Here is a 16,935-nt window from a genome sequence, read left to right as displayed (position 1 = left end):
TAGAATAAAATAAATAATATGACACCAAAATTTTCCAATTTACATACTTTAGTAATACATAAATCTGGTAATATAAAAAATGACAGATCATCACAATCAAAAGGGGTTTATCTGAAGAATGCATGGTTGGCTCAACATCAGAAAACCTGTTACTGTAATTCATCATAAGCATCTGTCAGAATTTAATACCCATTTATGATCTTTTAAAACTAGCCACACAACCATATATAATAAACAACAAGGATTTACTGTATAGTACAGGGACCTATATTCAATATATTAGAATAAACTATAACTGAAAAGAATAAAAAAAAGAGTATACACATATATATGCATAACCGAATCACTTTGCCATACACCAGAAACTAACACAATATTGTAAATCAATTATACTTCAATAATAAAACTAGCAAGCTAAAAATATAAGGAAATATAATTTTGGAAGAATATCCATAAAAAACCTACAGCTAACATCACACCCAGTGGTGAAAGACTGAACACCTGCTCCTAAGACAGAGAGCAAGGTACCAACGTCTATTCCCACTACTTGTACTGAATACTATACTGGTGGTCCTATGCAGTGCAATTAATGCAGGAAAAGAAATAAAAGGCATCAGAATGGAAAAGGTACTGTCTGTAATAGCAAATGATATGACTGCCTATGCAGAAAATCCTACGGAATCTGTTAAAAAACTACTAAAATAAATAAGTGAATTTAAGAAGGTTATATGATATAAGATCAATCTACAAATATCAATTTTATTTCCATATACTACAAACAAATAATTGGAAAATTTTTTAAATCACTAATAATAGCATCTAAAAGCATGAAATTAGGAAAAATTTAACAAAATATGTGTATGGCTTGTACACTGAAAACTGAAAAACAATTTAGGGTGGAAAAAACCTAAATAAATGTAGACATTTACCTGATACTGATCACAAGACTAAGTTCGCTGAAGATGCCAGTTCCCTACGTTCATCTAGAAACTCAAGCAATACCAGTAAAATTTTTTCTAGAAATTCACAAGCTGATTCTGAAATTCATATGGAAATGAGAAAGATCCTGGATAGCCAATTTTGGAAAAAGCAAAAGAAAAAAAATGGGTAACTTATATTACCCGATTTCAAGGATTAATACAAAGCTATCATAATCAAGACAGTGTGGTACTGCTGTAAAGACAGATTAGAGATCAATGGGGTAGAACAGAGTCCAGGAAAAGATCCACATAAATATAATGAGTTGATTTTCAATAAAGCCACCTACATACTTCAACAAATTAAGGATAATTTTCTTTTTAAAAAATGGTGCTGGGCGACTTCACTGGTGGCACAGTGGATAAGAATCCGCCTGCCAGTGCAGGGGACACGGATTCGGTCCCTGGTCTGGGAAGATCACGTGCCGTGAAGCAACTAAGCCCGTGTGCCACAACTACTGAGCCTGAGCTCTAGAGCCCGCGAGCCACAGCTACTGAGCCCACGTGCCGCAACGACTAAAGCCCGTGCACCTAGAGCCCGTGCTCCACAACAGGAGAAGCCACCGCAAGGAGAAGTCCGCACACCGCAACAAAGAGTAGCCCCCGCTCGCCACAACTAGAGAAAGCCCACGAGCAGCAACGAAGACCCAATGCAGCCAAAAATAAATAAAATTGTAAAAAAAAAGAAAGAAAGAAAATAGTGCTGGAACAACTGGATATCTATCTAGGAAAAAGTGAAAGCATCTTGACCCCTACTTCACACCATACAAAAATATAAATTCCCAAATAATAAACCTTAAAGTAAAAGGAGACACTGTAAAAATTCTTGAAGAAAATGCAGGTGAAAGTGTGTGTTAGGCAAAAAATGTTAAGACAGGGTACAAAAAGCACTAACTGTAAGAGAAAAATCTGATAACAGAACTTCATCAAAAGTAAAACATTTTGTTAAAGAAATGAAATGGTAAGTTTTAAGTTGAGAGCACAGTTTTATCAGCACGTCTACCTGATAACGGACTTGTGTCCAGAATATGTAACAAACTGACAGCTCAAAGATAAGGCAAGCAAGCTGCTGGAGAAAAAGGACAAAGGATTTGAACGCTCATGTCATGAAACAAAGAACACAACGGCAAATAAGCACGTCGCAAGGATGAGCCACATCATTAGTCACTGGGAAAATGTAATTAACACCACACTGCAATGCCACTTGGTAGCCACCAGGATAGCCTAAGTTCAAGGCCCAGCCCGGGAAAGGGTGTGGGGCAGCCGGCCCTCTGTGCACTGCTGCAGGGCAGGGGTACAGAGCGGCAACAAGAACCATAAAGCACTTAAGACTTCACCATGGAGTGTCCAAGGCCTCTATGGTTGACACCATAAAGAAACCAACTTTGGTATCTACTGAAATACACCGAACAAGATCCGAAATCCCTGCAGCGCACCTCCATGCTGCTGTGCACGGCTACCTGCGGAGTCTCTGGCGCCCATCACGTGAAAACAAAAAGGAAGAGAGGCTAACGGTCTACACGTAAAAAAGGAAAGCTGTAAGAGTACAAGAAAATGGAAGAATACTTTTATCCTTTTGGAGTAGAAGACACCTTCCTGAGCAAGAGCCCAAATTCAGACGGCATTTAGGAAAAGACCCCGAGAGGCAACTAGAGGAAGATGTACAGTCTGCGGGTAGAAGACATCATGAGTCAGGCTAACCTAAGCCACCGGATAGGGGTGTTGTCACAAATACAGCAGACAACAGATTAATATCCACAGAACATAAAAGATCTCCCAGAAATCAACAAGAAAATGACACCTCGCAGAAAAACAGGCAATGACTTTGAACATCAAGTACTGGAACAAGAAATACAACCAACCAGTGAGCACAAAGAATGCCCCCTCACTCATAAGTTAAATTTAAAACACCAATGAGATACCACCTTTTATTTATCAGATTAAAAAAATCAGAAATCCTGAAAACACAACGCACTGGTCAAGGAGTAGGGAACAAGGTCCCCCCCCGTGCAATGCTGGTGGGGACATAACTGTTCAACAAACCCGAGGACAGCCAACCGCGCACGAGCAGGGATAGATAATCACATCACGGCCTGTGTGAGCGCGAGAAAGAACCGGGTGACCGGAGACAGCCAGGCCTCCAGGATGGGGTGCAAAGGCAGGGGTGCCGTGCGGTCCCACCCGGGCTCACCTGCTCCACGTGGGGCTCCTTGGCGAAGGAGGTCCTGGCAATGGAGTGGGACGCGATGCACAGCTCCTGCCCGTTCACCTCGCCCTCCTCCACCTCCACGATGCCTGCAAGGGACACTGTCAGCCCAGGCAGCCCGCCCGGGGCTCCCGGCTGCCCTGCGCTGACCACCCTCCTCTGCAATCAAGGGCTCAACCAATCTGAACGTCGCGGCCATCGAGGCAATAACTGCCCAGTCACCTGCGATGACCCCCCAGGTATCAAGAGGGAAAAGACACAACTCCTCCTGCAGCCGGGGCAGGTGATCTATGGGGGTCACCCTGACCCTGGCCCTCCCACTCCCCCAGCGATCTGACAGGAGGGACACGAGGCCAGGGGAACGGACGCCCCTCTGGCTGTCCACCGATTTCCAGGCTGCCAACACCCTGGGCAGCTCAGCTGGCCCTGATTGTCCACCTGCTTCCAGGAAGTGAGCGCTCACTTGAGCCAGTGAGCAAGGTTAAGGGTCACGTAGGTGGGTGTTGGGTAATTTCGAATTCATGAACCTGGTTTACTATTTGAGGATGAATTCCCCCTGGGGGCAAAGCAAACTTCCAGACATAACTTTTGCTCCCTGGTCTAGGTACCTCCAGAGCCCCACCTGCACGGGAAGCTGAGCGACAGCACACATGTGAACACAGAGGGCTGGAGATGAAGCCGGCCTGTTCCCACAGAGCCACGCCTGCAGCCTCCCGCCTGCCGGCCCCCGACTCTCCAGCTCCCCCTGAGCCGTCCAAAGGCCCGACACTGTCCACCCTGAAATGCACCCACGGGGCCACGTCTGCGGTCACAAAGAAATCGGGGGGCAGATGCCACCCCACCTGCTTGCAACACGCAGGGCGCGTGGGTGGAAGGCAGGCCGGCAAGGGGAGTACCTGTGTTCTGGGCGCTGACGAAGGCCACCTTGTTGGTGTCGGGCTCCAGGCGGATGAAGCCACACTCCCTGTGCATGGGCTTGTGGGTGTCCGGGTGGAAGGCGTTGAACCTGGACGGGTAATGCGACAGGTGAAGCCCAGGTACCCAGTGCCCACCAGAGCACATGCCAGACTTTGTGGCCCGCCCCCTCCTCACTTGGCAAGCGTCCCACCCACTGAACGTGAAGCACTACGTGGAAACAGTCACATGTGAAGGACGCCGTGCGGAGACACGGGAGACGACAGGTGTGGGCACCCCCGCTCCCCCGTCTCTCCTCCCTACCCATCCTCCCACCAAGGCCTTTTCAGCCCCGGCACCGCACACACTTCTCAGCCTAAGCCCTCCATCAACACAGTAAAGTCCCACCCAGTGCCAGGCCTTCCCTCTTCTGAGCTATTATCTTGCTTAGGAGTCCAGTTAATTCACAGGGTAGGAGAACAGAACAGGCGATGAGTCAGCGCCTTACCCGCCACCACTGCAAATTCACGGTGGTGAGTAAGAGCTGCACCTTGACCTGAGAGCACCGGCTCACAAGTAAGAGCTGCACCTTGACCTGAGAGCACCGGCTCACAACTTCAGCACCAACGCTTACAGTCTCACCAGCACGTGTGGGAATCTACTGCTACCACGGATGAACTTCTGACAGGCTGGTGGTGTGGCTACGGCTTACACGCCCTCTTGCGACCACAACCCCTCACTGAGAAATACATCTACTACATACACATAGACCGCGACATTGACCAAAATACGTATTTTCTACTCTATTTCATTTTTCTTTAATGTTAGTCGCAAAACTGAGTGACCAGCATTAAAAGAAAATTAATTAATGCTAGTCATAAATGTCTCTAATGGGTTACAGCTCATAGTTTAAAAAGACTGCTTTATATTAGGGGTTATTCTGCATTATCCAGAATTTCCACCTTTTGTTTATGCGCAGGATATTCTTCCCCTTCACCCATTCAGTCAAGAATAATGCAAAAAGGTATGAGACTATATATCCTCCGCCACCTCCCTACCAACCCATGCCCCGGGGTGCTCCCCACCTAGCCGCCCTGCACTGCGACCTGCTTCCTCAGGAGCAGCAGGGAAGGGCTTTGCTGCACGCTAAGAATCTGAGAACCACGAGACACCAGCTTCTCTGAGCCCTCAGCTGGCTCGGGGGTAGGACTAAATGAAAGCCGGGCCCCCTATTTTCAGTAATCTTGGGGTGACTGATTTCCACACAGGAATACCGTAGGAGATGAAGGATTTAATTGAGCGCACACACTTATCTCCACGTTTGGATTACCGAGCCTGAGATCCTGTGGTCACCTTCACATTGTCTACAACACAAGAAGGTACCATCTCCACCCAGTGTGTGTCTCAGGTGCCAGTGCAGGGCAGGAAGAGGGCACCGTTCTGCAGCAGACCACCAGGTGCCCTCTGTGCCTTCCCACCTGGCGTTCACCCGTCTCATCTCAGAGAGCAGAGCGGCGGGCGGACTCACGAGAAGTTCAGCATGGGCTGGCCCACGTGCGAGATGTGCACCTCCTCCAGGTACTGGAAGGGCTGCAGGGTCGGGAAGGTCCCAGCTCCCGGCGGGTCTGACAGCCAGGTGCCCAGCATCCAGGACAGCGGCTCCACCACAGGGTTCATTTTGGGGGGCTCTGAGGACAGAAGGAAGAGAGCGTCAGCGGCTGCTGCCAGCGGTCCCTGGGGAGCTTTGTGCGGATACTCACACTCCGTATTGGGGCAAGCCCCAGTCATTACAGCTCACCCTGTGGGGCCCTGAACATGCCACCAGCCACCTGTCAAGAGGGGGAGAAAAAGGCCAAGCAATTAGCAAACGTCATCTTGCCAGATGCAGCTTTGGAGACCGGCAGCACCTCAACACAGAGAAGAGAAGGAGAGGGCCTGGAGGGCAAGGAGAGGCCAGAGGCCCCAGGGCCTCCGAGGAGGGCTGGGAAAGTGGTAACACCAGGCCCCACGCCGGGTGAGCATGCCCTGGCATGGTGGCCTGGCGATGGAGGGGAAGGACAGAAGGAAGCTCGCAGGGAGTGGAGCGGAGGGCTTCGGGGCCAGTGAGACGTGAGGGGCGCACCCTGCGGGTGAGACGCGACTGTGGACTCAGCTTCCCGAGAGAAGCCGAGGGTCTACACCAGCAGCTCCCGTGGGCCTCCTTTAGACCATTACCCAGAGGGAAAGGACCCACCGTCACCGAAGAGGGACGACAGCAAGGCCTTGAATGGGGAGGAGCCAGGTGGAAAGGCCCCAGCGACAGGACTGTGGCCGCGCCCACTGCCAGGGGCTCTCAGGCAGCTAGCCCAGCCCCACGCCCCACTCCTACCCGCCAGCAGTCAGGGGATGGAGCCCGGCTAAGGACCACGTGCTGCTGAGCGGTTTTTCAGAAACGGGCTCACGCGATCCTCACGCCCGCCGGGTACAGTGGACTCACCCTGAGACCATGGGAAGGTGGGGTTGGAGCCCGCACCTGGCCCACCGGGGGCACAGGGACAGGTGGTCTGGGTCCCAGATGCAGCCAAAATGCTCCTCCCGGTACGCCTGCTTCCCACACCTTGTCACGCCTCAAACACAAGTGCTTTCAGGCAAACAGTGCAAGTGATACTAAGCAAAAGCAGAAGAGGAGAGAGGCCGGCATCAGCGGAGCTGCATGGGAGGCTACACTACTTTTCTTTCTTGGCCGTACCATGCGGCTTGCGGGACCTTAGTTTCCCTACCAGGAGTAGAACCCGCGGCCCTGGCAGTGGAAGCGCGGAGTCCTAACCACTGGACCGTCAGGGAATTCTCAAGACCACACTACTGATTTCTGGGTTCTATCAACAAGCTCCAAAATGCCAGAGCAAAGGAACCCACTCCCCAGTCACACACACCAAGGGGACGGGAGTTCCGGAAGCATCTCGGCCTCTAAAATCACACAACCTTCGACTAGACTGAAAGCAGTCTGGGAGAATGACACCCAGGGGAAAAGGTACTCGAAGGGCTCTGGTGGTGGAGAAGCGACAGACACTATCTAAGAAGCACTGGGGGGGCTTCCCTGGTGGCACAGTGGTTGAGAATCTGCCTGCCAACGCAGGGGACACGGGTTCGAGCCCTGGTCTGGGAAGATCCCACATGCCGCGGAGCAACTAAGCCCGTGCGCCACAGCTACTGAGCCTGCGCGTCTGGAGCCTGTGCTCTGCAACGGGAGAGGCCACAATAGTGAGAGGCCCGCGCACCGCGATGAGGAGTGGCCCCCGCTTGCCGCAACTAGAGAAAGCCCTCACACAGAAACGAAGAGCCAACACAGCCATAAATAAATGAATAAAAAAAAAAAAAAAGCACTGGGGGCCACGGAGGAGGGCCAAGCTCCCGGCCAGGCCTGAGCATGCAGCGCGAACCAGAGGGTGGGGAACAGGGACTCACACCTCTGACTTCTGAGCCTCATGAGGCAAAAAATGGGCAGGCTTCGTGGGGTGGGGCAGGGTGAAACTCCCTTTCTTCTCCAACCTGGCTATCTCTGCCGGTACTTCCTTTTCAAACTGCCCGTGGAAAGTTAGAAAGCGAGGATGGCAACACCGGAGCTTTGACTGATCAAACCTTCATAATTAGACAGCAAAAGAAATTTAAATCAGGCTTCTAGTTACAACCTTTGATGGAAGTAAAGAAGAGAGCTTCAGAATCAACAGTCTGGGCTCCAGCAGACCCTGCTGCTGGGGACTCTCGGGGACGCGTGGCTCATTCATTCATCTGTGCGACGTGCCACATGATCGTCCGTCCAGGGAGAGGGGCCCAGCAGCCAGCGGACGGGAGACAGACACTCGTCCCGGCGAAGGGAGCCGGCTGGACACAAGGAGAAGTAGGAGGGGCGGAACCTCCCGGACACTAGGTGATGAGCCAGAAAGGGACCTTCTGCAATGTTACTAAGTGGGGCAAGTCTGGCCCCTGGTGGGCGGGGAGCAGAGCCCGCACTGGGGACCGGAGCCGGCGGCCGCTCGGGAGGGCGGAGCAGACGGACAAGCTGCAGACACAAGTTCCCACAGACACAAGGCGGGCTGGCCTTGCTGGGCAGGAACAGGCAGCCAGTGTGGCTGGGGAGGGCCGGCTGGGAGAGCCTCGTCAGTCCCTGGAAGGGCTCCGGCCTTGACTCTGAGTAGAGCCTGGAGGTCTGAGAAGAAGGGCTGAGGCCTCTGGCTGCAGGAAGCAGCTGGTGGCAGAGGAGGGTGGACCCCGCGGCCGCGAGGGAGGTGGGAGGAAGGGCAGGAAGCCACGACTGGGCGGCAATCCTGCCCTCGGAGCAGCCAAGAGAGAAGGAAACACGCCCCCTCGAGACCTGAACACGAGGCTTATCTGGGACACCCCAAATGTCCTCCAATGTCGAGGGGATCAAAAGATCACGCAGACACAGAGGGCGACTTGGACACAAAAAGGAGGGAAGCTCTAGATGAGGACGACCTTGAAAATGCACGCGGAGAGAGGGAAGGCGGACGCTGAAGGCCACTCGGTGCACGATCCGATCTGTAGGAAACGCCAGGTCCACAGAGAGAGCAGCATTCTGCACAGCAACACGGGTGGCAGGCTCCCCAGGGACACAGGGAGGGAACGCGGATCCGAGGATCCTGAGGCCACCAGAGCCCTCCCTGCCGTCCAGGTACAGGCCGGGCCGTCCAACACTGAGCCTGTGAAAGGTGGCTGGTCCGCTGAGACACACTCTAAGTGTAAGACACACACTGAATTTCAAAAACTCAGTCCAAAAAAAGGAACTTCACGTAAATCAGCAATTTTCAAGTATTGGTGGTTACACGTTGAAATAATAATGTTTTATATAATATTGAGTTAAATAATTTACTAAAGTTAACTTCACTTGTCTCTCTTTACCTTTTTAATACGTTTAGTAGAATATTTAAAATTAGGTAAGAACTCAGGCCACATTCCTGTTGAGAGCACTGGAAAGGCCAGCTGTCAACACTCAGGAAAGGCTGTCCTGTGAGCTCCCCCTGAGGGTGTTCCTAGAAGACAGACTTCACCAAAAGGCGATGCGAGATGATGGCAGAGGAGTTGCAGTAAGTCCTGAACACGTTCCACGGGACAGCAGAGGTGAGCACTGGGCATGGGTGGTGGGTGCCTCAGCCGCACACAGAAACCGCGGGCGGAGCGGGAGCCCGGGGAGCAGGGCAGGTCTGCCGGTCCCTCACAGAGGGTCTGTGGCCCCAAGGCTGCCCAACCAAGAACAGACCATGTGGGAAAGATTTACTTTAAAAACAAAACCCAGCAGGCACACTATAAAGCACTAAGACAGAACTAACACCAAACACACCCGAAGTCACATGTTAAAAGAAAAAGCTCTTCAGAACGAATCACAAAGCAAGATCCTCAACACTTGCTGTAAACAAGAGATGCACCTAAAATAATTTGGAAAAGCATCAGAAGGTGGGGCAAAGGCAAGCAGCAGGACATCAGGCGTCATGACCCTAAAATCAGGTAAAATGAAGTTCAAGCCAAGATGCATTCAAGCAGACAAGGAACAGCTTCTCAGAACGCGAAGGAGGCAGGTCACCGTGGAGATTATCTGTGAATACGCATGCACCAAAGGCAGCAATGTTCATAAAGCAGAAATTACTGAAGACGCTCAGATGTTGATCGAAACTAAAGGAAATCTCCATTCATGTCTCTCTATGTTCAAGTGAACAATATTCAAGTAATGAAATAGAAAGCCTATACAATATAATTAACGAGGGGGTTCTGACATACACTGAACTTTGTAGCTTAAAACTAAAGAATACTCCTTCAAGATCCTCTGAAAGACTCATGAAGACTTACCTTATAAGGGGTCAGAGAAAACCTGTAAGTTTCAAAAACTAAAAAGAGCTCCCACCATACTGTCTGATCACAACGCGAGACTAGAAATTAAAATAGTACAGATATTCCTTAAAAACATGCCACGAAAGAGACGCCAGACACAAAAACGTACACATTCCACGACTCCACTTGTAAGAACGTTTAGATCAGGCCTGTGGATCTACGGGAGGGGAGTCGGAAGGCACAAAAGAGCCTGGGGGTGCTGGCTGAGGGGTCTGCACCCGTCAAGCCTCATCCAGGGGACACCTAAGCTGTCTCACTCATGTAAATGCTACCTCAGTAGAAACATTAGGAGCTGAAACGTCCACGAAACAAACAAGCATCAAAAGAAAGCAGAGGGCTTCCCTGGTGGCGCAGTGGTTGAGAATCCGCCTGCCGATGCAGGGGACGCGGGTTCGTGCCCCGGTCCGGGAGGATCCCACCTGCCGCGGAGCGGCTGGGCCCGTGAGCCATGGCCGCTGAGCCTGCGCGTCCGGAGCCTGTGCTCTGCAACGGGAGAGGCCACAACGGTGAGAGGCTGCGTACTGGGGGGGGGGGGGGGGGGAAGGAAAAAAAAAAAAAAGCGGGGACGCCCGCCTTTCCCGGGCCTGCTGGCTGTGCAACAGCAGCACGGGGCGGCCTCGCCTCCTGGATCTCGGGTCCCCCAGGGGGATTGCTGCCCCGCAAGGAGGGGCTCTCCATTGCGGGTATTCTGGTATTTTAAGAGAAACCAGAAATACTGACTTTGGGGGTAAAATATCCCGATTTCTAAACATGTGTTCAAATTAAAACAAGAACAGGCTGTGTTGAGTCCCAGCCCCTCGTCCCCAGCAGTCCCGGTCCATGAACTGTCACAGCCTTGGCCTCACGACTTGTGGAGGGCCTGGCGCTCCCCTGGCCCCAGGGTCAGGGCACGTGTGTGCCCCCCTCGCGGCCTCTCGTCCCTTCTCTCTTCCAGCCCAAGTAAGAGGCTGGTGACACCAGCGACCCCCCTGCAACCTGAACCAATGGCTTCCAGAGTGTCAAGGGACATTGCAGCTGCCCTCAGCAGGGTTTTTAAGTGAGGAAATAGGTTTTTGCACTGTCTGAGATGCACAGGGAGCTGTTCTGGACACAGGGACGCTGCCTACGTATGGACAGGCCCGCTGCCCTGATGTCAACACGAAACCAGCAGCCTGAACAGTGCAGGAGGAACAGCCACCGGACCTGCTGGGAGAGGCCTGTAAGGACGGGGTTGTAGCGGTCCATGAGGAGAGCACAGCCAGGCCAGCGGGAGAACAGGGCTGCAGAGCCTGCGAAATTTACCTGCAGGGATGCTCCGCAGCCCCCAGCCCCCAGCCCCCAGCCCCCAGGGGCCCAGGGACTCACCGCAACACCGGCACCTGGAAGGTGGGGGGAGGCAGAGCAAAGACGGATTAAAGATGGACCTGGGGGGGTCTCCACTGCACCCTCGTTTGCTAGGAGGCAAGAGAGGATGTTTTTATAAGAAACTCCAGCAAGATGCAGGAACTGCCTCAGGGACATGGAGACGAGACAAGAAGAGCACAGGTGGAAAAGGGCTCCACTGAGGGTCCTCTGAAGGGACAAGAGCCCAGCTGCTCTCGAATGGGTAGGACGGGGCATGGGGGTGGCTGGCTGACATACGCAGAGCCCAGCTGGTCCCGGGAGAGTTGGGCTGGTGGGACTGAGGCGGGCCTGGACCACGCGGTTTACACCTACAGGGTCGTGGGACAAGATAGCAGGGCTGGCCGGTGGCCCACTACCACTGGTCCCGCCTGCCCTCCTCGCTCCAGGGTAGCGAGGCCGAGTCAGAGCTAAGGCTACCACCCACCAGGCTCAGGCAGGGGAGGAGCTGGGTGTGCAAACTACAGCCAGGTGAGGCAAAAGGTGGGGCTGACCAGTCCCGGGGATGGGGGCCAGGGAGGTGGCCAAGGGGACTGAGGGTGGAAGTCAGACACCTGGAGGAGAGTCGCCAAAACCAGAAAATGGGAAGCGAGGCTTAAGATGCAACGTAGGTTAGGGAGTGAATGAGGACAGAAGGTGCGGGAGGCGGGGGGAGAAGTCCAGGTGTGGCCAGCGTCCTGGGGGGTTGGCGCTATCAGGGCGGCGGTGTGGGCCACACGAGCCAAGGTGGACACTGCCACCAGCACAGGTCAGAACCACCAAAGAGGCGTACTCAGCCGGGCACAGGCCCCTGGACAGAGGGCGGCAGGGTGTTTCGGGAAGAGCAGGCGGCGTGGGGTGACAGCTGAGGGCCTCGCTCCCCGCCTCCAGGAGATTCAGCCCCACATGCGCTCGTCAGCGGACTCGGCAGGGCCGGATGGTGCACACGAGGCCACGTGGAGCCTTCCCGAGCCGAGGTCCCTCGAGTCCTTGGGACACAGAAGCCCTCGCTCAGGTGTCGGCTGTCACTGAGCACGGAGCTCATGTGTGATGAACACTCACCACACTAAGAAAGTGGAAGGGGCAGCAGTGTGTTTAGAAGGCTGTATATTAAAAAAGACTAGAAAATTCTAAGATGACTCTTCTTTTAAAAGCCAGAAGAAACACTGTGAGTAGAAACGGAGCACTTGCTTGGAAAGGAAGGCGCATGCTGTTAAATAAACGTCACGGGACTCCTGGTGCGGCCCGAGCATGTGGTTACAACCCAGAAGGTCCGACGCCTGGCTCTGCTCCGAGAAACACGTCCAATCCAGTCCTCCTGGCTTGCTGTCACTTGCTCTTAATCGTAATGAATTTCAGTGTGGACAAGGACAACAGTCAACAGTTGGGTGTGGGTAGGTCCCCAAAGGTTGTCTGCCCCGCCCCACCCCCACCCCGAGCTGCCACCACTGGGGAGCCACTGTCAGCTCCTTGGCCACTGTCCTGTTCCTTGTTTGCACTGAAGTGTCGCAGGGCAGAAAGACCAATAGGATACTTCTAAAATCCAAATGTCAAGTGACATGAGCCTATACATATGCCAGAATCCGTCCAACTATATCCTTAAGATTTGTGTATTTAACTCTATATAAGTTATACTTCGTTCGAGAAACAAAAATAAAATGAATTTAAAAGTCAAACAAGTGAGAAGTATAAGAAATAGGAAATCTAGCCTACTTGCCCCTTTCAACCTCTTCAAGTAAACCAGACAGGCTTTTCTATGCATTTTTTTTCCTGTTTTCATTTTCCTTTTATTAAGATCTCAACCAAAATGCAAAAACAAAAATTTAAATTTTCTCCAAGAAATTTAAATTTTCATTTTTTTTTGGCTCAAGACAGCGAAAGCAGGCTTACCCATCCCTAAGTTTTCTACCCTCCGGACACCGTCAAGGTTCTTCAAGGTTGTTTTCTGCCAATACCCGGGAAATGTTTGCACCTGGCTGTTAGCAGCTCGGCAGGAAGTGACTGCCAAACCTGAAGGATGCATTCTGGGAACTGTAGTTCCACGATAAAAGGGGATTACTCAGGAGGAAGTGGAAGCCAAGGACAGACCAGAGATGACCAGATCTTAGAGCTGAGAGGAGCTTTGGAGGTCAAGGTGAATTTACGAACGTCAGACAGGCCAGAGGGGTGAACTGTGTGGAGCAGAGTGAGGAGCGGGGCCTACGCCCTCTGCTGCTCCACTGACGGCCAGAGGGGACGGCCCTGTTCAGCAGGGGAAGCACGTGGGCCAAGCACGCAGCAAAGGCTCTTTCTGGAACACACACTCTGGAAACTCCTGCCGTGTCCCCTTCTGTGTCTCCTGGCAAATGTGTCAGCAGACAGGCCCAGGACCCATAGGGCAGGAAATGAGCACACCCGTCCATTGGGACTTAGGGACGGTTGCCTTCCTGGTGCCACCCACGCCCACATCGCTTTGCGTTGATGCCAGCGTTCCCACCAGGGCACAGAGAAAATGACGGCAACTGCACACGCATAGGGTGCAGAGCCTAGGTGGCCCAGCCAGCGCTGGCTGTCCCAGGCAGAGAGGGCATACGCGCGGCACACATGGTCCGGCTGGTTCCCACTGAACGGGCACCCCAGGGGAAGCTGTTCTTTTAAATGATGGCAAGGCCCTCACCTCATCACCCAGGAAATGGAAAGGCACCCATGCACACAGGGAGAAAAAGGAAATGACAGAAAATAGAGCATATTTTCTATAAAATACAGAAGACATAAAAAGAGGCCAAATTATTATTATTTGTGGATAAATGTTATGGTTGGTTATCTAGTTAATCCAAAAGTCTCAACTGAGAAACTATTAGAATTAATAAGTGAATTTGTTAAGGTGGCAGTTACTAAAACGGGCAGCTTTCCCACAAATTAAACTCAACAGGGGAGGGGCCGCCATCTTCCACTCTGGCACGTAGAGCTTAGAAGTCATAACTCCTGTCTTTACAAGAAAAACACTGAAAAAACTGAAAATCAATGACTGTCCTTGGACCCATCAGAGAAGTAAGGCCACAGATGTCTCCCCCAAACCTGCAGAAACGTGCTCACCTGGAGCAGAAGCTGGCAGGAACCCTGGACCAGACGCCGGGCTGAGTGCGCAAGACGGAGAGAGTAAGCATCTGCGGGGCCACAGTCCTGCAGGCCCCGCATTTTCATGGGGTCCATTTCCAGAAACCCACCAAGTTCTCATCACAAAAAGCCAAGAAAAAAATCACCTGGGTCCCTGGCAGGGGAAGGATAAGGGAACCATGTTGAAATAAGCCCAGAGCATTCTCCAAAACAAAGTCCTGTTCTGCAGTGAAAAGACTTCACCAGAGCTTGATCTCACCTGGGGGAAGGGCTCTTCCCCACTCGGCCCCTCTGGCCTTCCTGTCTTACCCCAGGGAGGGGAAAGAAGGGGAAGAAACACTTGTGAAGGTCACAGCCCAGGAATACAGGCCACTAAAAGGCTGAAATTTAATCCTAAGATTATAAACTGCTTCCCTTCCCCTACACCACTCCTCAGGGCTCCAGCGTCACAACAGGATTACAGGGGGAAATGCCCCAAGGTACGGACTCTCTATGGCAACAGTCTTCAGAGAAACCCAAAGATAACAGGGGAGACAAAAAATAAGGACATGGAGGAATCTGAAGCCTTGGCACGTACAGCTGCAGCTGCAGGAGAGATGAGACGCAGCCCAATCACTAGTCAGGTTACCGCGACACTTCAAGCCGAAAGCCCATCTACGTCAGTTTCCACTGTGATACATACACCATATCCACCTTTCCAAAAAATTACACAGCATGCTAAAAAGCAAGAAAAATAAAAAGAAACACAGTCTGAAGAGACAGAGCCTGACTCAGATATGGAAGAAATTCTGGAATTATTAGATTAATATGCTAAGGATGCTAATGGAAAAAGTGGACACCATGCAAGAAGAGATGAGTAACATCGGAGGAGAGAGGAAATGTGGACAAAGAATCAGAAACACTGATGGACAAGGCTGAGGAAAGAGTCAGGGAGTCTGAAGATATGTCCATGGAAACTTCCCCAAGTGAAATGCAAAAAGAAAAAAGAACCAGAACAGAATATCAGGGAAATGTGCAACAATAAAAGTGATACATATGCATGATAGGAATAGAGAAGAAGAAAGGAGATAAAAAAAATATGTGAAGTAAAAAGAGCTGAGAATTTTTCAAAATTAGTGACAGACACCAAACCACAGATCCAGGAAGCTCAGACAATACCAAGCAAAATAAATACCAAAAAATCTACATCTAGGCTTATCATATATTCAGACTGCAGAGAACCAAAGACAGAGAATCTTGAAAGAGGCCAGAGGGGAAAAAACCTCATCTACAGAGTTAAAACAATAAGAATTACAGTGGACTTCTCGTTAGAAGACATGCAAGCAGGAAAAGTGTAGAGTCCTACATCCAGTGAAACTATCCTTCAAAAGTAAAGAGGAAATAAAGACTTTTTCAAACAAAAACTGAGAGAATTCACTGCCAGCAGACATGCCCTGCATGAAATATTAAAAGTTCTTCAGGGACAAGGAAAATGATATAGGTCAGAAAACTCACATCTATATAAAGAAAAGAGCATTGGAGAAGGAATAAATGAAGGTAAAAATAAAATGCTTCTTTTTCTTATTCTTAATTGACACAACACACAAAGGTTTGTTCAAATTTTTAGTAGTAACAGGGTGATTATAGCATAAGTATAAGTGAAATGAATGACAGCAATTTCATAAGGGACAGTCTGTTAAAGGCACGTGCACTACCCGTGAAGCAGCGTAGTATTATTTGAAAGTGGACATAGATTAGTTATAAATGTATATTGCAAACTTTCGGACAACCACTAAAAAACTTTTTTAAAAGAAGCATAATTGATATGCTAAGAAAGGAGAGAAAATGAAATCAAATAAAACGCTCAATTAAAAACAGAGAAGGCTGAAAAGGAGAGGAAGAAAACAAAAGAAGCAAATGGAAAGCAGTCACAAACATGACAGACATCAATCCAGCTGAAGCAATGACAGTTTATATTTGAGTGGTCTAAGACTACCCAACAGAAGATGGAGACCATTAGAGCAGATTGAAAAAAAAAAAAAAGACCCACTGTGTGTTGTCTATAAGAGAACCACCTTAAATATAAAGACATTTTAAAAGTAAAGGGATGTAGAAAGATATATCATACTGACAAGAATCAAAAGATAGCTGGAATAGCTGGAAAGCAGACATTAGGACTAGAAAAATTACCAGGGGTAAAGAGCAGCAATAGTATATAATAACCAGGAGGCCAAGTCTCCAAGAAGATTAATAATCCTCAATGCTTATGTACCTAACAACAGAGCATCAAAATACGTGAGACAAAGCCTGGCAGAACTGCAAGGAGAGATACACAAATCCACTATCCCAGCTGGAGACTTCAACACACTACAAGGAATGGACAGATCCAGCAGGCAGAAGATCAGCAAAGGACATAGATGAACTCATCCAGCAGCGGAATAGAACTGATCTCTATGGACCACTATGGTGGCTAATGTTAGGTGTCAACTTGACTGGGCTAAGAGGATGCCCAACTAGCTGGTAAAACATTTCAGGGGGTGTCTG

At 50.6% G+C, this 16,935-nt stretch overlaps 1 protein-coding gene across 2 annotated transcripts in view; it reads right to left on the bottom strand.

Moving 5' to 3' along the window:
- THAP4 (THAP domain containing 4) overlaps positions 1 to 16,935 on the bottom strand; it is a 41,922-nt gene that overhangs the window by 9,358 nt on the left and 15,629 nt on the right. Inside the window, exons 1-4 of one of the 2 annotated variants that reach the window (XM_082630632.1) lie at positions 13,207 to 13,267; positions 5,606 to 5,765; positions 4,080 to 4,189; positions 3,169 to 3,272 (exon numbers count right to left, since the gene is read on the bottom strand). In XM_082630632.1, the coding sequence (XP_082486758.1) occupies positions 3,169 to 3,272; positions 4,080 to 4,189; positions 5,606 to 5,765; positions 13,207 to 13,210 (378 nt within the window). In that variant the 5' untranslated portion in view covers positions 13,211 to 13,267. Of the gene's footprint in view, positions 1 to 3,168; positions 3,273 to 4,079; positions 4,190 to 5,605; positions 5,766 to 13,206; positions 13,268 to 16,935 lie in introns of those variants that run through there. The other variant, XM_082630631.1, reaches the window with a different exon arrangement.

Source organism: Mesoplodon mirus, assembly GCF_964341445.2.
Source record: "Mesoplodon mirus genome assembly, chromosome: 8".
NCBI lineage: Eukaryota > Metazoa > Chordata > Mammalia > Artiodactyla > Ziphiidae > Mesoplodon > Mesoplodon mirus.
Note: the sequence above shows the minus strand (reverse complement) of the source record. Positions and strands in the feature narration are given on the sequence as shown.